Source organism: Gekko japonicus, unplaced genomic scaffold, assembly GCF_001447785.1.
Source record: "Gekko japonicus isolate JY-2015 unplaced genomic scaffold, Gekko_japonicus_V1.1 scaffold3031, whole genome shotgun sequence".
Taxonomy (NCBI): Eukaryota; Metazoa; Chordata; class Lepidosauria; order Squamata; family Gekkonidae; genus Gekko; species Gekko japonicus.
Genome location: NW_015163178.1, coordinates 53,286 through 75,802, shown reverse-complemented (window position 1 = coordinate 75,802; position 22,517 = coordinate 53,286). Strand labels below are relative to the sequence as shown.

At 42.5% G+C, this 22,517-nt stretch overlaps 1 protein-coding gene across 1 annotated transcript in view; it reads right to left on the bottom strand.

Annotated features, from left to right (window-relative positions):
- The window catches only part of ADGRL4 (adhesion G protein-coupled receptor L4), an 85,232-nt gene extending 63,099 nt beyond the window's left edge, over positions 1-22,133 (bottom strand). Inside the window, exon 1 of the mRNA XM_015407104.1 lies at positions 22,037-22,133. Coding sequence (XP_015262590.1) covers positions 22,037-22,070 — 34 coding nt within the window. The 5' untranslated portion in view covers positions 22,071-22,133. The remainder of the gene's footprint in view (positions 1-22,036) is intronic.
- Between the last annotated feature and the right edge of the window lie 384 nt (positions 22,134-22,517).

The following is a 22,517-nucleotide window of genomic DNA, read 5'->3' as shown; positions in this document are numbered from 1 at the left end:
TTCCCTACCTGTTTTGGAGAGATGTGGCCTATACCTCTATCCCCCCACCCCAGCCTACAGTCACTGCCTTCATAAAGCACAAGGAAAAAATGTGCACCTAGGTTAGTAGGTGTAGCAACAGAATAAGAAGCCAACACTAAAGTCAAAAAAGTGCCCCAAGCTAATGGGAACAGTGGGTAACTGCTGGAAAATGAAAATAATGTGTCCAGAAACACCTGTTGGAATGATCATCTTTGGTGGCACCATATGCTAACTCTCTGGTTGGAAAACACCTCTGTAGGTTAGATTGTTTTGTCATGTCCCCCCCCCCCCTTGTTGGCCCTCTCTTTGCCCTCACCTCATGCAACTGTGCAAAACAGACAATTGATAATAGAATAAGGATTAGGGATGGGCACAAAATGAACCACAAAATAAAATTCATCATGGATTTTGCCCTGTTCATGGTTCAAGAACAGAAGTTCAAGATAGGCATACTGTCATGAACTTCCAAGAACTCTTAGAGCAGTTTGGGCAGTTCATGGTGGTTCATGGATTGAGCAGAAAGCAGGGATTTAAAGGGATTCCAAGGCTTGTGCAGTCCCTTAAAACTTTAAAAGGACTGCAGAAGACAGCCCAAAACAGCTGTTTGGCAGGGAGTGCCTTCCCTTTGCAGGTTTTTGTGCTGTTTTGCAGTCCCTTTAAACTTTAAAGGCACTGCAGAAGACCCCCCCAAAAAAACAGCTGCATGGTGGGGAGTGCCTCCCCGCCGTGCAGCTGTTTTTTGTGCTGTCTTATGTGGTCCATTTAAACTTTAAAAGGACAGCAGAAGACATCCCAAAACAGCTGCATGGTGGGGAGCACACAGCTGTTTTTTGGGCTGCCTTCTAAAGGGACTGTACAAGACAGCCCAAAACAGTTGAGCTGTGCAGTTGTTTTTTGGGCTTTCTGCAAACCCCATTTTAAGGGTCTGCGGTCCCTTTCAACAGGGTTTGCAAGACCATAATCCATGAACCGGTTCAGTTCATGAACAAGCCTTCTGGTTCAGTTTGGTTCATGGTTCAGTTCATGGTACAACCAGGAACCACAAACTGAACAATATTTTACTGGTTTGTGCCCCTCCCTTATAAGGATCATTTACCAAAATTTCAGAACACTACTGACTCATTAGTGTTTTATTCAGATTAGTTAAAATAACTACTAGAAGGCATTTGGAATAGTGTTTGATTAGTTAAGTAAAGAGTCTTTGGCTAAGAGCTGATACAAGTACAGAATTCTAAAAATAACTAGTGGCTGAATAGGGAAGGCATATGAATCAGAAAGGGGTTTGTGTGTAAACCAGAGAAAAGGAGCAGTACTGCAATTCATGAGAGCTCAAGAATGATATCTATACACACCAGCATTCCATACATATGGTCTCATGGGTCATGACAGACAATTCTACCTTATTTCTGAAATAACATAAAAAAATATAGAGGTAATGAACTTTCAGCCCAGGCCATGTTCTCCCTGCATCCTAACAATTCTTTCTTTCTTTCTTTCTTTCTTTCTTTCTTTCTTTCTTTCTTTCTTTCTTTCTTTCTTTCTTTCTTTCTTTCTTTCTTTCTTTCTTTCTTTCTTCAGTATGCTGGGACCCTGTAAGTTACATAGTTTGATAAAATACAAATACTGCCTGTGAGATTATCCATATATGCATAAACAAGACTAATGTGTTATATGGGGAATATGGAGATGTAAATCAGAAAGTCTTAGAAAAGGGCAGAGAAACGTGGCCAGAAGCTAGCCCAGAACCACCACCACTCCCCTGCACCTGTTATTGTTTCTATGTCTGTTTCCAGCCATCATTGCTACTTTCTTGACATGCCCCATGTGGCCTGGTACTATGTGCAACTCTTCTGTATTTCCTTTTCCGTTGGTGATCCTCAGGGTAAACAATATTTCATTAAGTCTTTTTAAGGTCATGAAATTTGGAAAACTAGAAGTTAAGTGAAATACCATTTACTGGAATATCACTGAACCGTTACTTTATTTACTGTTTGTTAAAATATCATATTGACTCCCAGTATTCCAGATACAAGATTTTTTGTGCTGCAAGACTTCACTGATACTGCAGAACAAGCAAGCTGATTGTTAGAGGCATCCTTGATCTACTTTACTTATTTCATATATCATGATATACAATGCAAAATTATCTTGCCTTCGATGCTTCAAATAATATCATTGTTTGAATTTTCCTTTAACAACACCCTTGCTTTTTTGTCATTGATAAAAGAATTATCTCCATGTCCACTCAGAACTCAAGGACTTGCAAATGGAGACAAGGATGAAATGGACTATATACCCATTCTTCTAGAATTATTTTCTGTACATCTACAGACATCTAGGCTACTAATCTGTCTTCAGATAGCTCCAACTGGGTTGGATTCTTTGGATCCATTCCACTAGCAGAGACACTTTTCTCTGGTGCAAAGATCCCATCTTTGATTCAAGAGGCTCTAAGACAGGCAGTCTCCCTGCACTATGGGAAGGCACTTCCAGTCATAGAATAGATCCACAGGATCCAATTCATTGTTTGCTCAGCATAAATTCCAAAATGATCAGTAGCACTGATCCAAATAACTAGAGACTAAGGCTGGGAAAGATTGAAGGTCAAAGAAGACGGGGACGGCAAAGGATGAGATGGTTAGACAGTGTCAGCGATGCAACGAACATGAAATTGAGCCAACTTCGGAGGACGGCGGAAGACAGGAGAGCCTGGCGGGAGATTGTCCATGGGGTCGCGAAGAGTCGGACTCGACTGTGCGACTGAACAACAACAAAAAGGCAGGGTTGTCAAACATATGGCCCGGGGGCTCTAACGGGCCTATTCAGAGCTCTTATCCACCCCATGAGCAACTGGTACAAGGGAGAGAAGGCAGGAGGCTGCTTGGGGGAGGGGGTGCACACAATGAGGTGTGTGTGGTCAAAGCTGTCAAAAAATAGAAATTACTAGAGTGCAGTCCTAAGAGGCTAAGCTAAAATAGTGTATGGGGGGGGGGATGGCAGCAAAGGCAGAGAAAGGGCAGTTGTGGTGGTTCTTTCCCTCCCACCTCTTCCTACTACAGCTCAGCGAGGATTGGCAAAGCCACTACATGGGGCGACCATGAAGGGAGGCTGGCAAGTGCAAGCATGCAGAGCAGCAGTTTGTTGATGAAGGGACAGGGACAGTGGGGAAGAGATGAGAAGGAGGACTGGCACATGGATTGGGAGGCAACTGGGCAGGCTTGTGTGTGCCACTCTGAGGGAAAAGATGTCCCAGCTTCAGAAGTGAGTGGAGGAATGAAGGAGAAAAGGGGCACAGCTGTCACCGCCGCACATCTGAACAACTGTAGAGCTGGTTTCCCACACTTTACCTACCCCAGCCTGCCCACAGTTGCCATTTCTCCTCTGCCCACACCACTGGAGGCTTTTTCATTAAAAATAAATAAATTGACATATTAGTCTAGTGTTATAATGCTATAGTGATTATGTCAACTGCTGATTTTTTAAAGAGAAAAAGACCTTTGATCATATGCAGGGGAAAATGTGCACAGGATGAGAAAAATCCTCCTCCACACTTGAAGGATAAAGAAAGATCTTCATCCACATAGTGTCCACCTCAGCTTTGCCGCAATCTTTCCAAAAACATCATAATAAAGGAAGTTTAGGAAAGACTGCAGAAAAACCAGGGGAAAGCTGGAAGGTGCACAAATGCACAACAGTGCTGCATGGAAGCTGGGGGGTGGGGCCCACTTAGCATTAGCATCTAAGCTGGACCAAAGCATGGGTGTGGAAGATACCTAAACTCCTATTACATTGTGCTATTATAATAACAGTTAATCTGGCTCTGGATTTATATCATGGGATATTAACTACAAAGGACCAAAGGAGTCTATCTTGACACAATTGATCATTGTGAATTAACAGTACAGTCCAAAGCCCCTGTCCCTCATATACTAACTCACTTGTCAACAACGGAAATGTCAAGCATGAGAAAACAATGGGAAAAATATCTGTTTGCATAATATTTGTGCAGATCAGCTTTGAAGATCAACCTCATTGCTGGGTATGTTTTTCTCTTCATGTCAGTGGCACAAAGAAACCTGAGTCTTAAGTACATCAAGCAAATATATAGCTTTTTAGCAAGGCACTGGCCTGCAGTGCATTTTAAGGTAAGTGACAAAATAACATACTGCATCTCAGTTGGGTTTCAAACAGCACTTATAAATAGGGTATTAAAAATTAATATGAAATTAATAGTAACTGCGCTTTCCCTAAAAAATGATAAACATCGTGTAGAGATAGTGATATATAATTCAGTAGATTCCAAAATTATCAATTCAAAGAAAGAGGTTAATTACGACCGTAAATCATTTATAAGTCATTTCAAACATATAATTTATTTTTAGCAAACCAAGGGTGCAATTCAAGGACTGCTTGCGCTGGGATTGTCCAGTTCAGGCCAATCATACGGCAGCAGTTTGATTTAGAAAGTATTGCCAGCAAGATAAAAAACAAAGCCAAGCAACTTCTTTAACTTTCATATGAATAACAATCTGTTCTTCAGGGTTCATTGCAATCTCCAGGGGATACACATACATCCCAGGATCCACTGCAGCTTTACAGATGCAGTTGGACATCATCCAAGTATTTTATTTTATGCAAACGTGCACATGTGTGTGTGTGTGTATATAATATGAGAGCCAGTGTGATGTAGAGGTTAGAGCAGAGGTCTCCAACCTTTTTGAACCAGGGGACACTTTTGGAATTTTGACACAGGGCGTTGGGTGTAACCACAAAATGGCTGCTGGAGTTTAACTTCAGTCATGCAGTGAAGACCTTTGTGCTGTGGTGGCAACCTTTGCCAGAGCAATGTTGTTGGTTTTGTTGTTGTTGTTGTTGTTTTTTTAAAAAAATCTAAACATCCAATCAAATCCCCAAAGACCTATCTGAAGCCTTGCTAGGCAAAAGCCCCACCTGGCCCTGCCCACTTTCTAGAAACACTTGGTGGAGGGCACTAAGAAAGATATCAAGCACCACATTGGGGACCCCTGTGTTAGAGTGTAGGACTAGGATATGGTAGAATCATGTTCAAAGCCCCTGTCTGCCATGGAACTTGCTGAAAGATTCTGGGCCAGGCAAACACTCTCAGCCTAACCTACCTTACAGGGTTTGAGAGTATACTATGGAAGAAAGGAGAACAATGTAAACTGCTTTGGGTCCTCATTGGGAAGAAAGTTTAGTTCAGTTATTATCACAGTCCATATGCCATTCAGAAGCAGAAGGAAACACTTTTATGAATCAATCACCTATGTGAAATCTCAGCATACATCATCTATTTTAAAACAACTAATAGTTTAAGGGTTAGCATTCAAGTATATTCTACATAGAATGTTAACTTGGCCTGCATTTTCATTACAAAGAACAGAAACCTAGTTACAGGTACAGTAGTTCTTTGGTCAACACCCATCAGTAAGATTTTGAGAGTGGTACAAGGAAGGTAATGTTGGAAGGAATGGAATATGCAATGTTGCTTAATGCTAGCACTTTGGGGTCTCAGGGGAGGGCAGTAGAGATTTAGTATAGGGACAGACAGGGTGCTCCCTGAAATTTCCTTTGTCTACTCATGCAGCTGTCCCTTTGTTACCCAGAAAGCTACTTTCATGGGTTTCTTCCTTCTGGTCACTTCCTTTCTCTCTATCTCTTTCTCTCTCTCCCTTTGTCCACCATGAAGGCTGGGCATGCTTTCTACAAACTGTCCTCTTACAATAAAGAACTCCTGTTTCTTTTCTAAGTATCCAGCCTAAGTATAAACTTATTCATCAAGCTGCCAGATTATAGAATTCCATTGTGCAGAGACTCAGATTTGATTTCAGGTAAAAAATAAAATAAAAAATTACTGTGAACAAAGATGCTAAGTATAAGGATAATAATAATAAATGCAAAAGTTTTTTGTACCAAAATGTGTGTTGTATTTTTTAGTGTAACCAATATAAAAATGTATAATTTTAACTTAATAATAAAACTTAAAGGTGCAATTTTATAGAAATTCCGTGTATTCATTACATACAAGAGTATAATATAATATAGATGTTCTCACAATAGCACAGTTCAAATGTCACACAGAATCATTCATTTCGTTGTAAGTTTCACAACTAGAAAGTCCATTTTATAGAAGAACACAATTATTCAAAGACAAGATTCCCGGATATAAAGCTTGTTTCGAAATCTTCCTCAGGTAAGGAATGAAAATATCTGTAAAAGACCATATACTGATCCTCTGCAATACAGACATAAATTAGTAGGGTTCTAGATAACAATCAACAATCCACTTACCCAACCCTTTAGGATGACGACTACAATGCTAGTTAGCAAGCACCAATCAACAACTCTTCCAGAAGGCAAATGTTCAGATGTTTTTCTAATGCTGATAAAGCCTCTTCTTATTATGTTTCAATTGAATTTGAATTTGAAAAGTGTCTGAAAAAAACTGTCAACTATTTCTATTTAGGAACCACATACCCTCTTACATAACCAAAATCTAATTGAATAAACATTAAATAGAATTAATTCATCAAGGACCTCCATATATTGTTACTCTGGCACCTATCTACCATTGTTATATTTGACAAACGTTCATACGGTCTTTCACCACTGGTAAAGCCTTTCCTTGTTTGTCTACCAGTTGAAGAAATATATAGTTAACTCTGATTAATGTACTACAGCTGTATTACATGTTTTCATTGTCCTTAAAGAAATATGCACTTCTCTTATAAAAAGCAAGAGAGTTCTAGAGATTGGTTTAGACCATATGGGGCATAAGTCTTTAGTCTATGATTCTAAAAAGCCTCTTTTTGCAAAAGTGACTTATGAATACTGCATTTATCCAATACCAGGAACTTAAAATCACCAGGACTATGTTTCATAGTTAGAAAATGTTGCACCAGAGGTTCTATAACTTGTATTTGAACAGATCGCATAGAAGATCCTACATATAAGCGTTGACCGGAGCATTTTAATAGGTATACCACATGCTTTGTAGCACAATTCATAAAATGTGAAAGATCTTTCTCAAAGTTAATTTCAAGGAGAACCATTGTCTTGGTCTCCCACACTTGTGAGCATATAGAACAGGATCTGCATCTGTAGTGGCCAGAAGTTGATATTCTTTTATTAGATGAAGGCATAATGTCTCAAACTTTTGGTCCTCCTGGATCCTATGTAAAGTTTATCTTTGCATCCCAGAATATCATTGAGAATATACCAATACTTTAGAACCGTTCTTTTAATGGAGGCAGCCAAAGTGTAAAGTTAAAGGCACATGTTATATTTAGTTGCTGTAGATTTTCTGGGTTGTGTGGCTGTGGTCTTGGCATTGTAGAACCTGACATTTCACCAGTAGCTGTGACTGGCATCCTCAGCCATCTCACAGCTACTGGCTCAAAACATCAGGTTCTACAATGCCAAGACCACAGCCACGCAACCCAAAAAATCTACAGCAGCTAATGAATTCCAGCTGTGAAAGCCTTCAACAATACATGTTATATTTCTTTTTAAGTTCTAATCTTACCTTTAAAAATTGATTGCAATCTTGACTGTTGAGCATGATCCATAGCATTATTAATGACTCTCTGTGGATAACCATGATTCTTAAATTGATCAGCTAATCTAGTACATTCAGAATGAAAGCCATTAGAGAAAGTGGAATTCATCTTTAAATGGAGGAGTTGATCAAATATAAAAGTGGTAGATTGGTGCCTGAATAACAATATATGGAGGTCCTTGGTGAGTTAACTTTTGTATTTATTATTATCTTTATGCTTATAATATTATAAATTATAATAAATTTATTATTTATTGGAGCTGCGGTGGCTCAAATGGTTAAGACGCTGAACTGCAGGCTGTGGAAGGTTGGTAGTTCAGCGGTTCGAGACCCGAGTTGCTGCATGAAGGAGTGAGCTCCCGTCTCTAGTTCCAGCTCCTGCCAACCTAGCAGTTCGAAAGCAAGAAATTGCAAGTAGATAAATAGGTACCACTTCGGTGGGAAGGTAACAGTGTTCCGTGCACCTTGGTGTTTAGTCATGCCGGCCACATGACCATGGAAACGTTTTCGGACAGTGCTGGCTCTTCGGCTTTGAAACGGAGATGAGCACAGCAACCCTAGAGTCGGATTCGACTGGCTTTCGAGCAAGGGAACCTTTACCTTTACTTATGCATAGCATCTTTTTCAGAGTAATTTTCTTTCTTGTTGTCTACATCTATGTGTTGTACTGTGTGCTTTCAGGTAAGGCATATGGGTAGGCAAGCAGGAGGACCTTGAGGTAGTTTTGCTTAGATGGGGGATATGCTATGGAGAGCAACAGGCAAGCAGGGGAGTGTGCACTTCAAGGGAAAATTGGCATCGCTGGGCAGGCATTGGCAGGAGAAAGGAAGGTAAATTTCTTCTAGGTTGGTGTACCCATGTATATAATCCTATTGGCTACAGCTTGCAGACAATAAAAAAAGCCCAGAGACTCTTGCAGCTCTCCCCTAAGTAACAGTACTTTCACCATGTCCTGACAAGAAAAATGCTGGCTTCCATGTAAAAGTGAAACCAATAACACCAGAGACTTCAATAATGAAAGGAATCAGAGCAAATTGGGGAAAAACCCATAGAGGGTTTTTTTTCCTTTATAGGCCATTTACATGGGGATTTTTTTTCAATTTCATACTAATTACAGTAAGCTTGAAATAATAATGAAAGAAACACAAATCTACTTGACAGTGTCAACTGCCTGCAGCTGAGGGAAAAGCTAGTCTCAGTATTCTGTTTTGTATAACTGAGATTCCGCCCCAGCAGTCTTGACCCTATTATGAGAAAGGCAGGATACAAATTCTTTAAATAATAAATGCCTCTATTTGGATTCCATTGCAGGAAACATCTTCCCAAAAGGAAATATTTGGAAGCAGAAATCTCTTTCCATTTGAGGAAGGAAACAATTTTCAAAAATTTAAATAAAAATGGGTCTTTGAGATATACTGTATTTACCTGAAACAAATAATAAGTTGGTTTTATAACCTGCTCATCAGTACCCAAAGGAGTCTCAGAGTGGCTTACAATCACCTTCCCTTTCTCTCCCCACAACAGACACCCTGTGAGGTAAGTGGGACTGAGAGAGTTCTGAGAGAACTGTGACTGACCCAAGGTCACCCAGCTGGATTCATGTGGAGGAGTGGAGAATCAAACTCAGTTCTCCAGATTAGAATCTGCTGCTCTTGGCTTCCGGTCTGGCTCCCGCGAAAGGCAGACGCATCCTTGGGTCGCTCCCGAGGGGCGTCTCGCCCGCCCGCGGTGGAGGAGGGAATCCGCGCGAGCGGAGACCCGAACGAGCCCCTCAGGATGTGAGGAGCTCGGATCCGGGGCGCTTTAGGGCGCTCGAGGGGGGAGTCTCGCTCTCAGCCGAGAGGTTGGAGACGAGGCGCCCGCCATGCCCTGCCCCTTTGGACCTTGCTGCGTGAGCGATCCCGTTTTACGGGGTTTAGCGGAGCCACCAGACGTCACCGAGTGATAAAGCGATCATCCGAAAAAGTTGAAAAAGAAAAGATCGGCCTAACTGTGAGTTGTCAAAATGCAAAGAAAAAGATCTAAAACCGCTGCCCCCCCACCCAGCGAAAAAGGCGAGGAGGTTAACCCTCTAACTGCATAAGCGAAAAAGAAAAGGAGGGGGGGAATGGACTGAGCGAACAGTGATGTTTTCCCTTGATGTATTTGAAATAAAGCGAGAGAAAGTTTTGTCTCTCTGGAGCACAATTTAAGAACTTTCTAAAAGTAAACAAAAAAGAAAAGATGTCGGAGCTGGGCAAAAACGAGCGGAGAGAAGGGAGGGACTTCCGTCTGGGCGTTTGCTTGTGTGTGAGAGCCGGCTGTTTAGTGTTTTGGACTGTTTATGGTTGTGAATCCGACGGGAGTTTTGTAAAATGGAAAAGTTTGAACTGTGACAGCGAGGAGTGCCTGGCAAGCGCTTATATACGTCCAGTTTCGAGGAGGACCCAATAGAGAGTTTGGGAGCGGAAATAAAAGCGAAATGAAATTAATACCATTGGTTCTGACTGTGTCAAGAGATTTTTCTTTTTTTTATTAACAGAAACTCAAGGGAACTCAAGAGAACATTAACAGAAATTCAAGGGAACATTACTAATATACTAACAGAGAATTATATGTGACTGAACTAAGAAAAGAAGTTTGACAACACACAGAAGAAGCCCAAGAAGATTAATTGGACATTACTAACAGTTTAATTTACCAGTTTATATATCACTCAGCTTTCTCTCTCTCCCGCTGTCTACCCTTCCTATTTTTTTCTTTTAAGCGAAATACCTCCCCTTTTTAGGGGAGCTAATAAAATCTTTACAAAAAAAAAAAAAAAGAATCTGCTGCTCTTAACCACTACACCAAGCTGGCACTCTGAATGCAGGCTGTGGAAGGTCAGTAGTTCAGCAGTTCAAGACCCGGGTGCCGCAAGACGGAGTGAGCTCCCGTCTCTAGTTCCAGCTCCTGCCAACCTAGCAGTTCGAAAGCAAGAAATTGCAAGTAGATAAATAGGGACCACTTTGTTGGGAAGGTAACAGCGTTCCGTGCGCCTTGGTTTTTAGTCATGCTGGCCACATGACCACGGAAACGTCTTCGGATAGCGCTGGCTCTTCGGCTTTGAAACGGAGATGAGCACTGCAACCCTAGAGTCGGATTCGACTGGCTTTCGAGCAAGGGAACCTTTACCTTTACCTTTACATACATGTAACTTGTGTGTGAGTATAAGATGACCCCCCTAAAATCCTAGCCTTCCTTTGGGGCAAATGTAATAACAAGCATATATTCCCATATGTATAAATAGATTTATCCTAATTTCAGATTCAGTACATCAATATCGTATAAATTTCTAATCTTCTTATTGATATCTAATCAATAATAATATTAAAAAATGATCTGCCACAAAATATTGGCTCCAGTTAACTTTCAACTCTACAACTCATGCAGGTTCACTAGAGGTTGCTTGAGAAAAGGCAACCCCACTCTGGCTCAAAACTCAGCCCAGTTAATAATACTGTGCTTTGTTTTTAATCATCTGTACAGAACTGTGCTGAGAAGTGCTGAGCCAAGCCAATATTCCTCCATGGCATACAGCAGCCAGGGGTCACTTGAATGCTGTCCAGCACCAAGGATGAGCCATTCCTATGCTTCTTTGTCTGTACAACCAATAAACAGCTTGCTTGGGTGAACTTCCTTCACAAGAAATGCCTCAGGGTGCTTGGCAAGGGGAAAAGTACATTGGCAATGTACTAACATCACTTTTGGTTGGAACTCACTGGTGACATAACTATCGCTCTATGATTTTGCTTAATCTCTGTGGTAAAAGTCAGAGATTGGGAGGATTCTTATAATGTCACTGACATCACTTCTGAGTTCCAGCTGGACGTGATGTTGCCATGCTGCTGCTGATCTTTCTGTCCCATTTTCCCACTGCCACTCAATGGAACACGATCAGGAGAATTGGTGGGAGTACAACCATAAATACTAGGCAAATGGCAACCCCATGGCTGTCTCATATTAACCTGTATATTCCTGCCAACCTAATTAGGACCTATCCAATTCTGGAACAAGGCTTATTTAATATACATATCTCCCCAAGTCTGACAGTATGAAGCAAGTAATGAAATGTGTCCATTGAGCTAATGGATCTCTCCAAATTCTAGTTTGGCTCCTACATGACCAGCTAATCTCATACTGATCACTGTTAACTCAGAAGAAAAGCCTGGCTGTGGAGGTAGAGTTGCTCTTATACGGCAGCTGCATGTTCAGGCCTGGGGACAATTGAGGCCCATATTTCCTTGGGTCAGGGGAGTTATAGCAAGGGGGCCAGAACACAGTGGTAGAGTGCTAAGCAGTAGGTGGATCTGGACCAGTTACTTGGGCTGAGCAGCAGTGTTTGGATGGGCACAGCGAGCTTTCCTGCTCTGAGTGGTGGGGTTCCCTTAGGGGAAGCAGAGGGCCAGGTGAAGCTCTGTGAGGCCCAACTAGGCCATAGTCAGCCAGGGTAGGCCTGATGTTCTGTGGGTGCGCCAGTGGGTGGGCTTGGCCTGAAGGGCATTGATCCATAGGTGGGCTCAGGCTTCATATTAGCCTTAGCATGGGGCTGAAGAAGGGGCAGGGGTGTTCAAAGGGCAAGCAGCTCTCACCAACAGCTACTCCAAAGCAGGTGGCACCAGCCCTTTCCTCAGATGAAGATGTCCAAGGCAGACAGGCCATCCGGGACAGGTTGAAAGCACTCAAGCAGCATGTGGGTAGACCTCTGGGTCCTGCCAAGGTGGTGTGTGGGGAGAGGCAAACTAGACAAACTATCAGTAGGATATTTCAAGTGGACGTATTAGTGTGCTTGTCTAATTTGGAGGACAGGTGTGGTGGGTCATCAGAGACTGAAAGAATGGCTATGCTCATGACACACCAAGGGGAAGAGCCAGGCATGGAGGAGACGATGAAGAGGCAGCAGTCTGAAGTGAGGCAGGTGGCTTCGGAAGAGTTTCCTGCTGCTGAGGAGAGTAAGCAAGACTGACTGCACTTTGGCGGGCCTGCATGGCCTTGGGGACCCTGGGGTCAGCCCACTGCCTCCAGATCCCCAGCCATCTCACAAGCACAGGATACATCACAGATGCCCATGCCTGTGCAGCAGGACAATTGGACATGGGGGATGGGTCAGCTAGCACCTCAGGTAGGGTGGGGGAATGTTTCATCACCAGTCCCCCAACCACAGACGATTCTCTGGGGAGATTGGGGGTACTCCAGCCCATGGGGGATGACATGCAAAGTGGTCCCCATGAAAGAAGGGATCATCTCCCTTCTGCAACACAGGATAAGATATGCAGAGGGGAGTATGTGGATGTGTTCACCCTTCTATTCAAGGAGCTCAAGAAGAAGAATAAGGAAGACCTTGAAGAGAGGGACAAAGAAAAGTTGAAAAGGGGTTGGGTGGATAAGATGTGGCCTAATTGGTTGTTGGGGTTCTTAATTTATGGTGGTGTGGTAGTCCAGACCCAGCCTTGGCAAGCACTATTCTTGTTTCAGTATTATTTGTATGTTTGTTTGATTGATTGATTCAATTTCTATCCTGCCCTTCCTACAAGCAGGCTCAGGGCAGGTTACAAAATTTAATATAAAACAATAGAATCAAGATTAAAACTATAAACTTAACCCTTAAACCATGGCAATCAGACTGTGCCACGACTATTACAATGGTTCCCTGGTGTTAGAAAATTAAAGGCAGAAAGGGCTAGACTCCAAAGGGATTGCAGATTATAAGTATCCTTCCTTGGGTAAACCAAGGCGGTTATCAATCTGTGTCCTCGAAGATGAAAGACCATGATACAGATGGTAACAAACCAGTAACAGGATGGCAACAGGAGGGGCCAGATGATATTTAACATCCACTGTCTCACCCAAAAGCCTGGTGGAAGAGTTCCGTCTTACATGAAATCGCAAGAGGTATATGGACAGTCTACAGGGGGGATTCAGATTTTGTGGGCCTGGCATGGCTCCAATATGATGAGGAGGAAGAAGAAGATATTAACTTTATACCTCGCCCTTTACTACCCGAAGGAGTCTCAGAGTGGCTTAAAATCCCTTTCCCTTCCCCTCCCCACAACAGACATCCTGTGAGGTAGGTGGGGCTGAGAGACCTCTCCTGAGAACTGTCCTTGAGAGAACAGCTCTGAAAGAACTTATGACTGACCCAAGGTCACACCAGTAGCTGCCTGTGGAGGAGTGGGGAATGAAAGCCAGTTCTCCCAGATTAGAGTTCACGCTCTTAACCACTACACCAAACTGGAGTTCCATAGGTGGGCAGCCATGAATCCTTTCTCTGGGATCAGATTCATCTACAATTGTGGATGCAGCTTATGTCACTGCCAAGGCCCAATGGTGGCGATTGGTTCAACAGCAAGCACATTGTGTACCATCTCACAAGCAATTTAGGTACCCATTCCCTGGTGGGGCAGGCTGTTCAACGGTGCCTGCTTTGGAGAGTACAGCTCCCAAGGGGAGTGTGGCCACAGGCCCTGTAAGTTCTGCATTAACATTTTAATGGGTGTACAAATATCCATATAATTTATACATATCTTTTAAAGATACTTCATTTCTTATATATTCTCCTCCTTCTAGGAGTCAATCTAAGAATTATATACATAAAAATACTCTCCGTCTTCTTTATCTTATTCCCTTTCCTTACCCGTTTGCCAAGCCACCATACAACTTCCTATAATACTTATTCTGATCGTTATTATATTGTTTCCTAAAAATTTTCAAAACTTCTTCTTTACTTCTTCTAGAGACTTCCCTCTTTACTCTCTTATTCCCCCTCCCTTAATCTGTCTTCTTCCATACCTATAACAGAAAGTTGTACAGGGCTGCCTCCGATTCTGGGGGCTGCAGAGGGAACCTCTACAGCACGGGGATACCCTCCTCCCTCTTATTGGAGGACTTGGGGGGCACCCTTCACCTCCTAGCTATGCTGTTGGCTCTAATAATTCAGTCTCCATTATTATTTCCCCTTATTCTTTATTATAATTCCCACTTATCATATCTACTAGTTCTAACTTACTCTTATATTTCCTCTTATAAATTGCTCTCTACATTTTCTTCATCAAAGCATAATGTTCCAGTTCACACACTTGCTTCCCTGTGTTTGGTTACTGTATCCAATAATTTCTTGCCTGTAGCTTCATTAAAGGCAGTAAAAGTTTTATTTTCCAAATTGACCACTAAATGTCCTAAGGGTAACCATCTGTATTGAATTCCTTTGTCTCTTAAGGCTTTCGCTGTTTCTTTTAGACATCTTCTCGCGTTGATTACTTCAGCTGGAATATCATGAAACAGAAACACTATTGTGTCTTTAAGGGGCAATCCCTATTTGTCCCTCACAATTTTAAAATGTTTATTCTTCATCTTTACCTGTTTGAATTCGACGACGATGTCTGGAGAAACATTATCATGAGCCCATTCAGATATATTTAATCAGAAGGCAGTTGTAATTATCTCTTGGGAAGGCTCTGCTTCTCCTGCTGCATGAAGAATCTGCAATGCTGCAATGAGGTTTTCTGTTTCTCCAAACTTTGCAGAAACTCCATGAAGTTTAGCCTTCTTTTATCTCAATTTTGTCTCCTGAAGTATAATCTTGTTTATGGCCCATGCCTCAAAGTCCTTAAAGTCTTTCAAGTCATCTGCTGTCTTTTTTGCCGTCTGGTATGCTAATTCGGTTTTCTTCTCAGTCGTTTTCAACGCCTTGGTAAATTCTTCCAACTTTTTATTTATTGGTTCAATAGTTTGTTTAAGCAGTCCAAGTTCTTTTTTTAATTGTCCAACCTCTCCACTCAGAGACTGTAAATCACTCTTAATTTTGTTCTTTATCTCTGCTAGTGCAAGCAATATCTCATTCTGGTCACTTTGGCCGGGGTTACTCCCTCCCGCCACCATTTTCTCTAGCAGAGAAGCCTCTAGGTCTGAGTCTTCTGAGCTTTCTATGTCTATATTGCTCTTTTTAGGAGGTCTGCAAGGAGGAATTTTTGTACCTTTCTTTACTCTGGTCCTTCCCATGTCTGGCTTTGATGTTTATTCCAAAGATGAATGTGTTATCTGAGAGCTAGTCATTAATCTTCCACAGGAATAGCAGGAGCGTAGAAGGGATGCAGCTGGCCGGAAGCTCAGCCACCACGCCCCCCCCAGCCCTGTGAGTTCTGACATGAGTGCCCCCTGTGTGCAGGCCCCCCATTAATTTGCAACATGCTGTAGGGCAAAACTGCAGACAAGGTTCAATTAGCATTGGGGGGGGTAAGCGACCTGGCAGTAGGGGTGCCAACCAACCCCCTGAAAAGGAGGCACAGACCAATTAGGCTGAGGGGGCTGGAGCATTGGTTGTGGTTTTATTTTAATCTGGATGATTGCATTTGTTAGAAAGGTTTTACTTATGGTTTCTATATTTCATGTCAGGGCCTGAGGAGGCCTTATTGGGCCAACAATCTGTATTCGGTCAAGAGGATGGAACCAGGCTTACCAAGGTCCGGTGGGGGAATCATATTTCTTGGCAGGAGCCTTGCTGCAGGGACGGCTCCACGCGCAGCATCCGCCGTCGCCAGGATGTGATGCTCCGCGTTGCTCTGGCAACGGGACTCCAAACAGCCTTGTTGCCAGAGCAACGTGGAGCATCACATCCTGGCGACGGTGGGTGCAGCGTGTGGAGCTGTCCCCACGGCAAGGCTCCTGCCAAGAAATACGATTCCCCCGCTGGACCTTGGTAAGCCTAGATGGAACAAGCAGTCAGGGAAAGGATTGTGAAAGAATGTAAGGAGGGCAGAGTTCTGGGGCCCTTCCCTCCACCACCATATATGCATATCCCTGCTGGGGGTGGTGCCTAATAAGGCACCTGGGGAACATCTCCTCATACATCACTTATCCTACCCAAGGGGTGAGTTGGTAAATGATGTGATACCTGAACACTTGTGCTCGGACAGCTACACATCAGTTGATCAGGCTAAGTGTCTTGTGTGGCACTGTTTTTGAAGGGCAGTCTTATATGCATAGGGACCATGGGATGCTCTGTTTCATGCATGGCATTTGAGCATTTCAGTTTCTTCCTGGTGTAGGCCCTACACTAACAGATGGAATTGGTTGACACAGCCCACTAGCTGGATGATTTCTTGTTTTTGGGTCCACAGGGCACCAGGAAGTGTGTAAAGTTGTTAGATAGTTTTGTTATTTTAGCAAAGGAACTGGGAGCCCACTGGCCCATGAAAAAACTGAGGGGCCAGAGATGGTCCTGACTTTTCTGGGTATGGAGCTGGATACATGGAGGCAGTCTTCTAAGTCATCTAAGGAAAAGGTTGAGGACCTGCAGGCTAGGATTTTTCTTTCGAGGGGAAGAGGAAGGCTTCCTTGGTGCAGCTACATCAGTTGGTGGGCCACCTTAAATTAGTATGTATTGTGGTGCCAGGCAGAGCATTCATGACTGGTGAGGGGCTATGGAGGGGGTCATACTGTTCCAGCACAGTGATGCCAGCCTCTTGACCTAGTTTCAATTTTGGGTAGTGACCAGGATGGTGTTGTACACATTGAGTCTGGGTCAGTTTCAGTTTGGGACCCACTCATTTCAGATTGGGGCAAAATCCATGTCAGCTGCTATGGGCTACACTGCTAAAATGGCTGAGGTGTTGGAGGTCACAGTGTTGCAAGTCTTATGTTTGTCTGCTTCATACTCAGTAAGGGGTTGGTGTTCTGCTGTTGACTGTGTTTTCTTTCTAGGTTTTGTCAGCCACTGTGAGAGGTGAAGAGTTACCATTTGCGGCCATAGTAAGGTCTTTTGGGTGGCCCACTGTGCCAAAATGAGGTCAATTGGTTTGCAGTAGGGGCTCAGTGAGTTTGCTTCAGATGAGTGGTTGGGAAAATAGGGCTTGAGGTTGCCTGGCCTCATCTTGCTGCTGTTTGAGGGGAGATGGGGTCCTCCGCCTCATGTATTGTTAAACTATTTGGGTAGAAATGATCTCAGTCTTGTAAAAGGGAATGCCCTGGTGATTCAGGCAAAGGCTGACCTGGAGTTCATGAGGAGCAGGTGGCCTGGTGAGCAGATTATGTGGTCTGAGATATTGCCATGCCGAGTGTGGTGTGACATGGAGAGGGGGTCCTAGATGTTTGTACAGGGCTCACCAGAAAGTGAACAGGGAATTGAGGAAGGCGATGGTGGGCAGATTGGGTCAATATTTGCCTCTCCCTGGTATACAGGCTGAATTGATCGACCTGTACAAGGGTGATGGGGTACATCTATCTGAAAAGAACAATGATATATTTCTGGTGGATTTGTGGCAAAGGCTGCAGGCAGCTTTGGGCTGCCTGGTGGGTGCTAAGCAAAGGCTTGGCCTTGTGGGTGGCAGGTTAGTGCAGGAAAAGGGGAAAATGGATCTGGTGAGCACCATACGGCACATTCCCTGCTGGAGGACAAGGGGTCTGTCAGGCTCAGCCTTCGGGTTTTGTGACCCAGGGATGGGAATGCAGACTGCCTTTGGGACTGCCCTGGCTCAGATCCTCCCCTCTACATTTTGCAACTTGGGGGGAGCTCCAAAGCAACATCATGTTTGCTATACTTGCTGGTGGTGAGCCAGAGGGAGGGCTTTCACCTGGGGCAAAGGTGGTTCACCCAACATATGGCAAAGAGCTGGCTGGGGGCAACCCCTGGCCTATTTCTGCACTTGGGGTTTTGCCCTTGCTGCAAAATGTGTAAATAGTTAATAAAGGGGCCTTTAGTTAAAACCCAATCTGGTGTCTGTTTTTTTTCCAACTGGGGGAGGGGTCAAACATAAAGTCATTGTGTACATTAGGATGTTCTTGTGTAATAAATCCCCCCCCCAATAACCAAACCAGGACTGAGAAGATAGCCAAATAAAAATAGTTCATAATAATATTGGAGAAAACAAAGATAATTTCTACAGTGTCATTTTACACCAATAACAGTAGTAAAGTTCATGTGGGCCACAAGCCAATAGAGAAGTCACGAGAAAAAATTCACTTGCAACATTCAGATATTTTATTCACTGGGCACAAACATGGCTTATTTGCCATGCTCATATGCACCCCCCTCCATCTTCCCCTAGAGTGACTGAAGACCTCCCAATTTTATATGATGTCTGAAGGCAGGTGACTTGGCTAATTGGAGGTCATTCTCTTCCCACAAACCTGGAGTCTACACCATGGTTTAATCCCAATTTAGAGTTTATGGGGAGGAAACAAACTCTGGTTCCCCCTGGCTTCCAACATTTTGGCATCACTATACACTGGAGGCTGACTAAAATCCCCTGAAACCAGGAAGCTCTCAGTCATGCTCAATGCATGGGAGGGGCATAGGCAAGGAATGTGGAGCACAGCATGCTTGTGAAGGGGTTAACTGTAATGTTTGAATGTGGCCAATGTCTTAGAAAGATAGGCTAATATATTTCATAATTCCTAAGACTGGGCATTGCCAAGGAACATCTCATGAAATTACTTTAATAAAATCCAGTGTTTTTATCCCTTCAGCCATTCATCTAGTGAATTTTTTGTCTCTAGCAGCAGTGAATGCTTATGGAAATGTCAGTGTAAGTAAATCCCACTCCCATTTATCAAAAATGCCTGATGAACTGGAAGTTTTGGATATCTCCCAAGACTCTGTATTAAAAAGGCCATAGTGAATTGAAATATGCAGCTGATCAGAAATGTGGCTAAAGAGTACTATTAACATAAGTTTAAACAAGTCAATGGAGAAAGAATTAGCGGCAATCAAAATTCAGATAACCAGGGTATATTCACTTTTAATCAATCCACTATATCAAGATCTATATGACGTTTTAAATTTTTTTTACAATTACTAGTCTGATTTTTCAAACAACTGTATTCCATCTTTTGAACTCACAGATGTGATCACTTCATCTTTATAACCATTGTCAAGACATGGAAAATCTAAAATGGACTGCAGGCTCTCAAATTCTAGAGACCATCAAGAAGATATTTCATTGTGGGAGTGAGGGGTAATAAAATCATATCAAGCTGAATAAAGGGCTTGATGGGTGTATGAAGCATCCTTGCAGAAATGTTAAACAAATGCCTCCCTAGACTAAAATGCAAGCATAACTCCCATACTGGGAATACTATGAGGAAAACAAATTATCAGGACTGTAAAGCATATGAGATGTGTCTTGAATAAGATACAATCAACACGGGGATAATATACTTGCCAAAAGACGAAATAGATTTATTGATTGTTTTCCCAGTCCCTGTGGAGCAACCAACAGCATAAGAAAAACACCAGAAGACTAAAAAAAAATGCAAAATAGTTATTTTTCTTTTAAAGAAGAACAATACTTAGGGTCTATAAAAATTGTTAAGGGATACTTTTTTCTAGCAAATCTTTTGTTCAGTATAAATTCTAAACACACACTATTCAAGCAGATTCTGAACAGATGCATAAAGAATTGTACAAGAAATAGTTCAGTGGTAGAGCATTTGCTTTGTACATAGAAGATTCCAAGTTCAATCCCTGGCATCTCTAGTTAAAAGGGTTAGTTAGCAGGTGATGTAACTGAGATCCTGGAGAACCATTGCCAATCAAATTAGATATTAACCTTTAGTTAAAAGATAGGTTACCTGAAGAACTCTAATATTGAAGAATAGAAAGAAGAAGGAACATTTAAGATTTGGACTGGAGGTTGGAGCACTGCGGGAAGTCAGAAGGGGGGGTACTAGGAGAAAAGGGTATAAGATAGTAAATAAGATGATGTATAGTTTGACTTATTGTTAAATCCTAATAAAATTGTTTTTTAAAAAAAAATAGATATTAACCTTGATAGATCAATATTCTGGCTCACTAGGCAATTTCATGTGTTCAGCTCTGAACCACACTGAGGAAGTTCATGGCAATGCAAACACAAGCTTCTTCATTCATTACCATTTCCAGGGTCATGCTTGTACTAGATACAAGGGCAGATCTGTGCCCAGCAAGGCAGCAAATAGCAAGGAAATTGTGTTCCATGGCAATCTCATCTACCCATCAATACCCCCAAATATAAATGTTGATTCTTGACCTTGAATTAGCAACAAAGTAAGCATCCTTAGAAACAGTAAGTTTGGCAGTAAAATTCAACATGGTAGGCAAATTCGTTGAGCGGTTATATACCACTCATTGTATGTAGGCAACCTGAACTAGAGGCTGAGTTCAGACTGGCAGTTTGAAGTGGGAGGGAGTTGTGGCAAAAAAAGAGCTGGAACAAACTGTTCCAGGTTTTCCCGTTCACACTGCAGCAACTGCTGCAGGAGCATAACGGGACGAGGCACAAGGGAGTGTTCACACTGTTGGCCCCGAGGCATGGCTGTAAGGTGCGGCTTTCTTTTTGGCATAAATGCACAAACACATAAGAAACGCTTTTGGTGTTCACACTTTGTTGGTGCGGGATGGAGGCGGGATAATTGCATTTTCCCAGGGTTTGCTACCACTTTCACCAGGTATCTTTTAAACTCAGGAGCAAAGTGTTACAAGACGGGTTGAGTACGGGTGGGGAACACATGACAGATGTTCCTGTGTGAACGGACCCTTTAATCTGGTTGTGGAACATTTCTGAAACGTGCCTATATCGGGGCAAACTGCCAGTCTGAACTCGGCCAGAGATCAACATTTCCTTGGGGATAGGCCATGATGGTATATTTATTACCAGACATGTATGTTGGCTATAGAGCAATGCAAGAAACATCATACTGCAATGTACCAGAACCTGAGAATGTATTTGCTAGAGTTCCATCTCCCATAGCAAGAGTGGTATGCTGATGGATGCTCAATGAAACCTGAGACTGTAAGCCAAAGTACTTCTCTCCACCCTGAACCCATCATGGTAAAGTGCTACTTATATAATCAAATGGGTGGCAGACAAAGCTGAATGAAGAAGCAAAATCCAGACTGAATCTATTATAATCTAAACTGTAAAATTATTGAGTTTAAAGTTTTGCTGATATTAACACAATTTCGTTTAAGTAAGAAGATCAGGAATCAGTCATTCAGTATTCAGAAACTGAACAAAATATGACAAGGATCCTGAGCCAGAGGCACCAGGACCAGTGCCAAGGTTGTAAAAAGAAGAAGATAAGAGACTGGATTTATACCCTGCCCTGCACTACCCAAAGGTGTCTCAGAGAGGCTTACAAACTCCTTTCCCTTCCCCTCCCCACAACAGACACCCTGTGAGGTAGGTGGGGCTGAGAGAGCTCTGACAGAAACTGCTCTTTTTCAAGAACAGCTCTTATCAGAACTATGGCTTGCCCAAGGTCATCCAGCCAGGTGCAAGTGGAGGAGTGGGGAATCAAACCCGGTTCTCCCAGATTAGAGTCCTCGTACTTAACCACTACACCAAACTGGCTCAAAGTCCAGAGTTCAGTGAAATCTTTGAATTCTGATATTGAACCAAGGAAATGTGTTGAGAAAAGCATACCAAAGATCCATTGGCCTCTTACCTTTGCAAGAAGACCCATCGTTAGTTACAAACATTGCATTGCCATTACTTGATCTGAATCCGGGGGCACATGTGCAGAAGTAACTTCCCACTGTATTTGTACAGTATGCATTTTCTCCACAAAGTTGTGTGGCATTTGCACATTCATTGTCATCTGTAAAGAAAAAAAATCAGATTATTTGCATTTCCTCTATTTAATTGCACAAGTCTTTTCTGTGGTGTTTACAAAGTATTTTAAAAGTAGCAAAGATACATACACATGTCTGTGTCTACTGTTGCTAAAATGGGTCTAATATATATTTACCTAGAGAATGGGAATCCCTGAATAAACAACGTCTTGTTTTGGAGCTCATGGCAAATACTCATTCCCTATAATAATAAATATATTTTAATTACAGTCAGTAATGAGAATTGGGCTTATAATGGCTAAATACTATCTTTCCCATCTTTTTTAAAAATGAAAGCAGTGATTCTTAAAATTT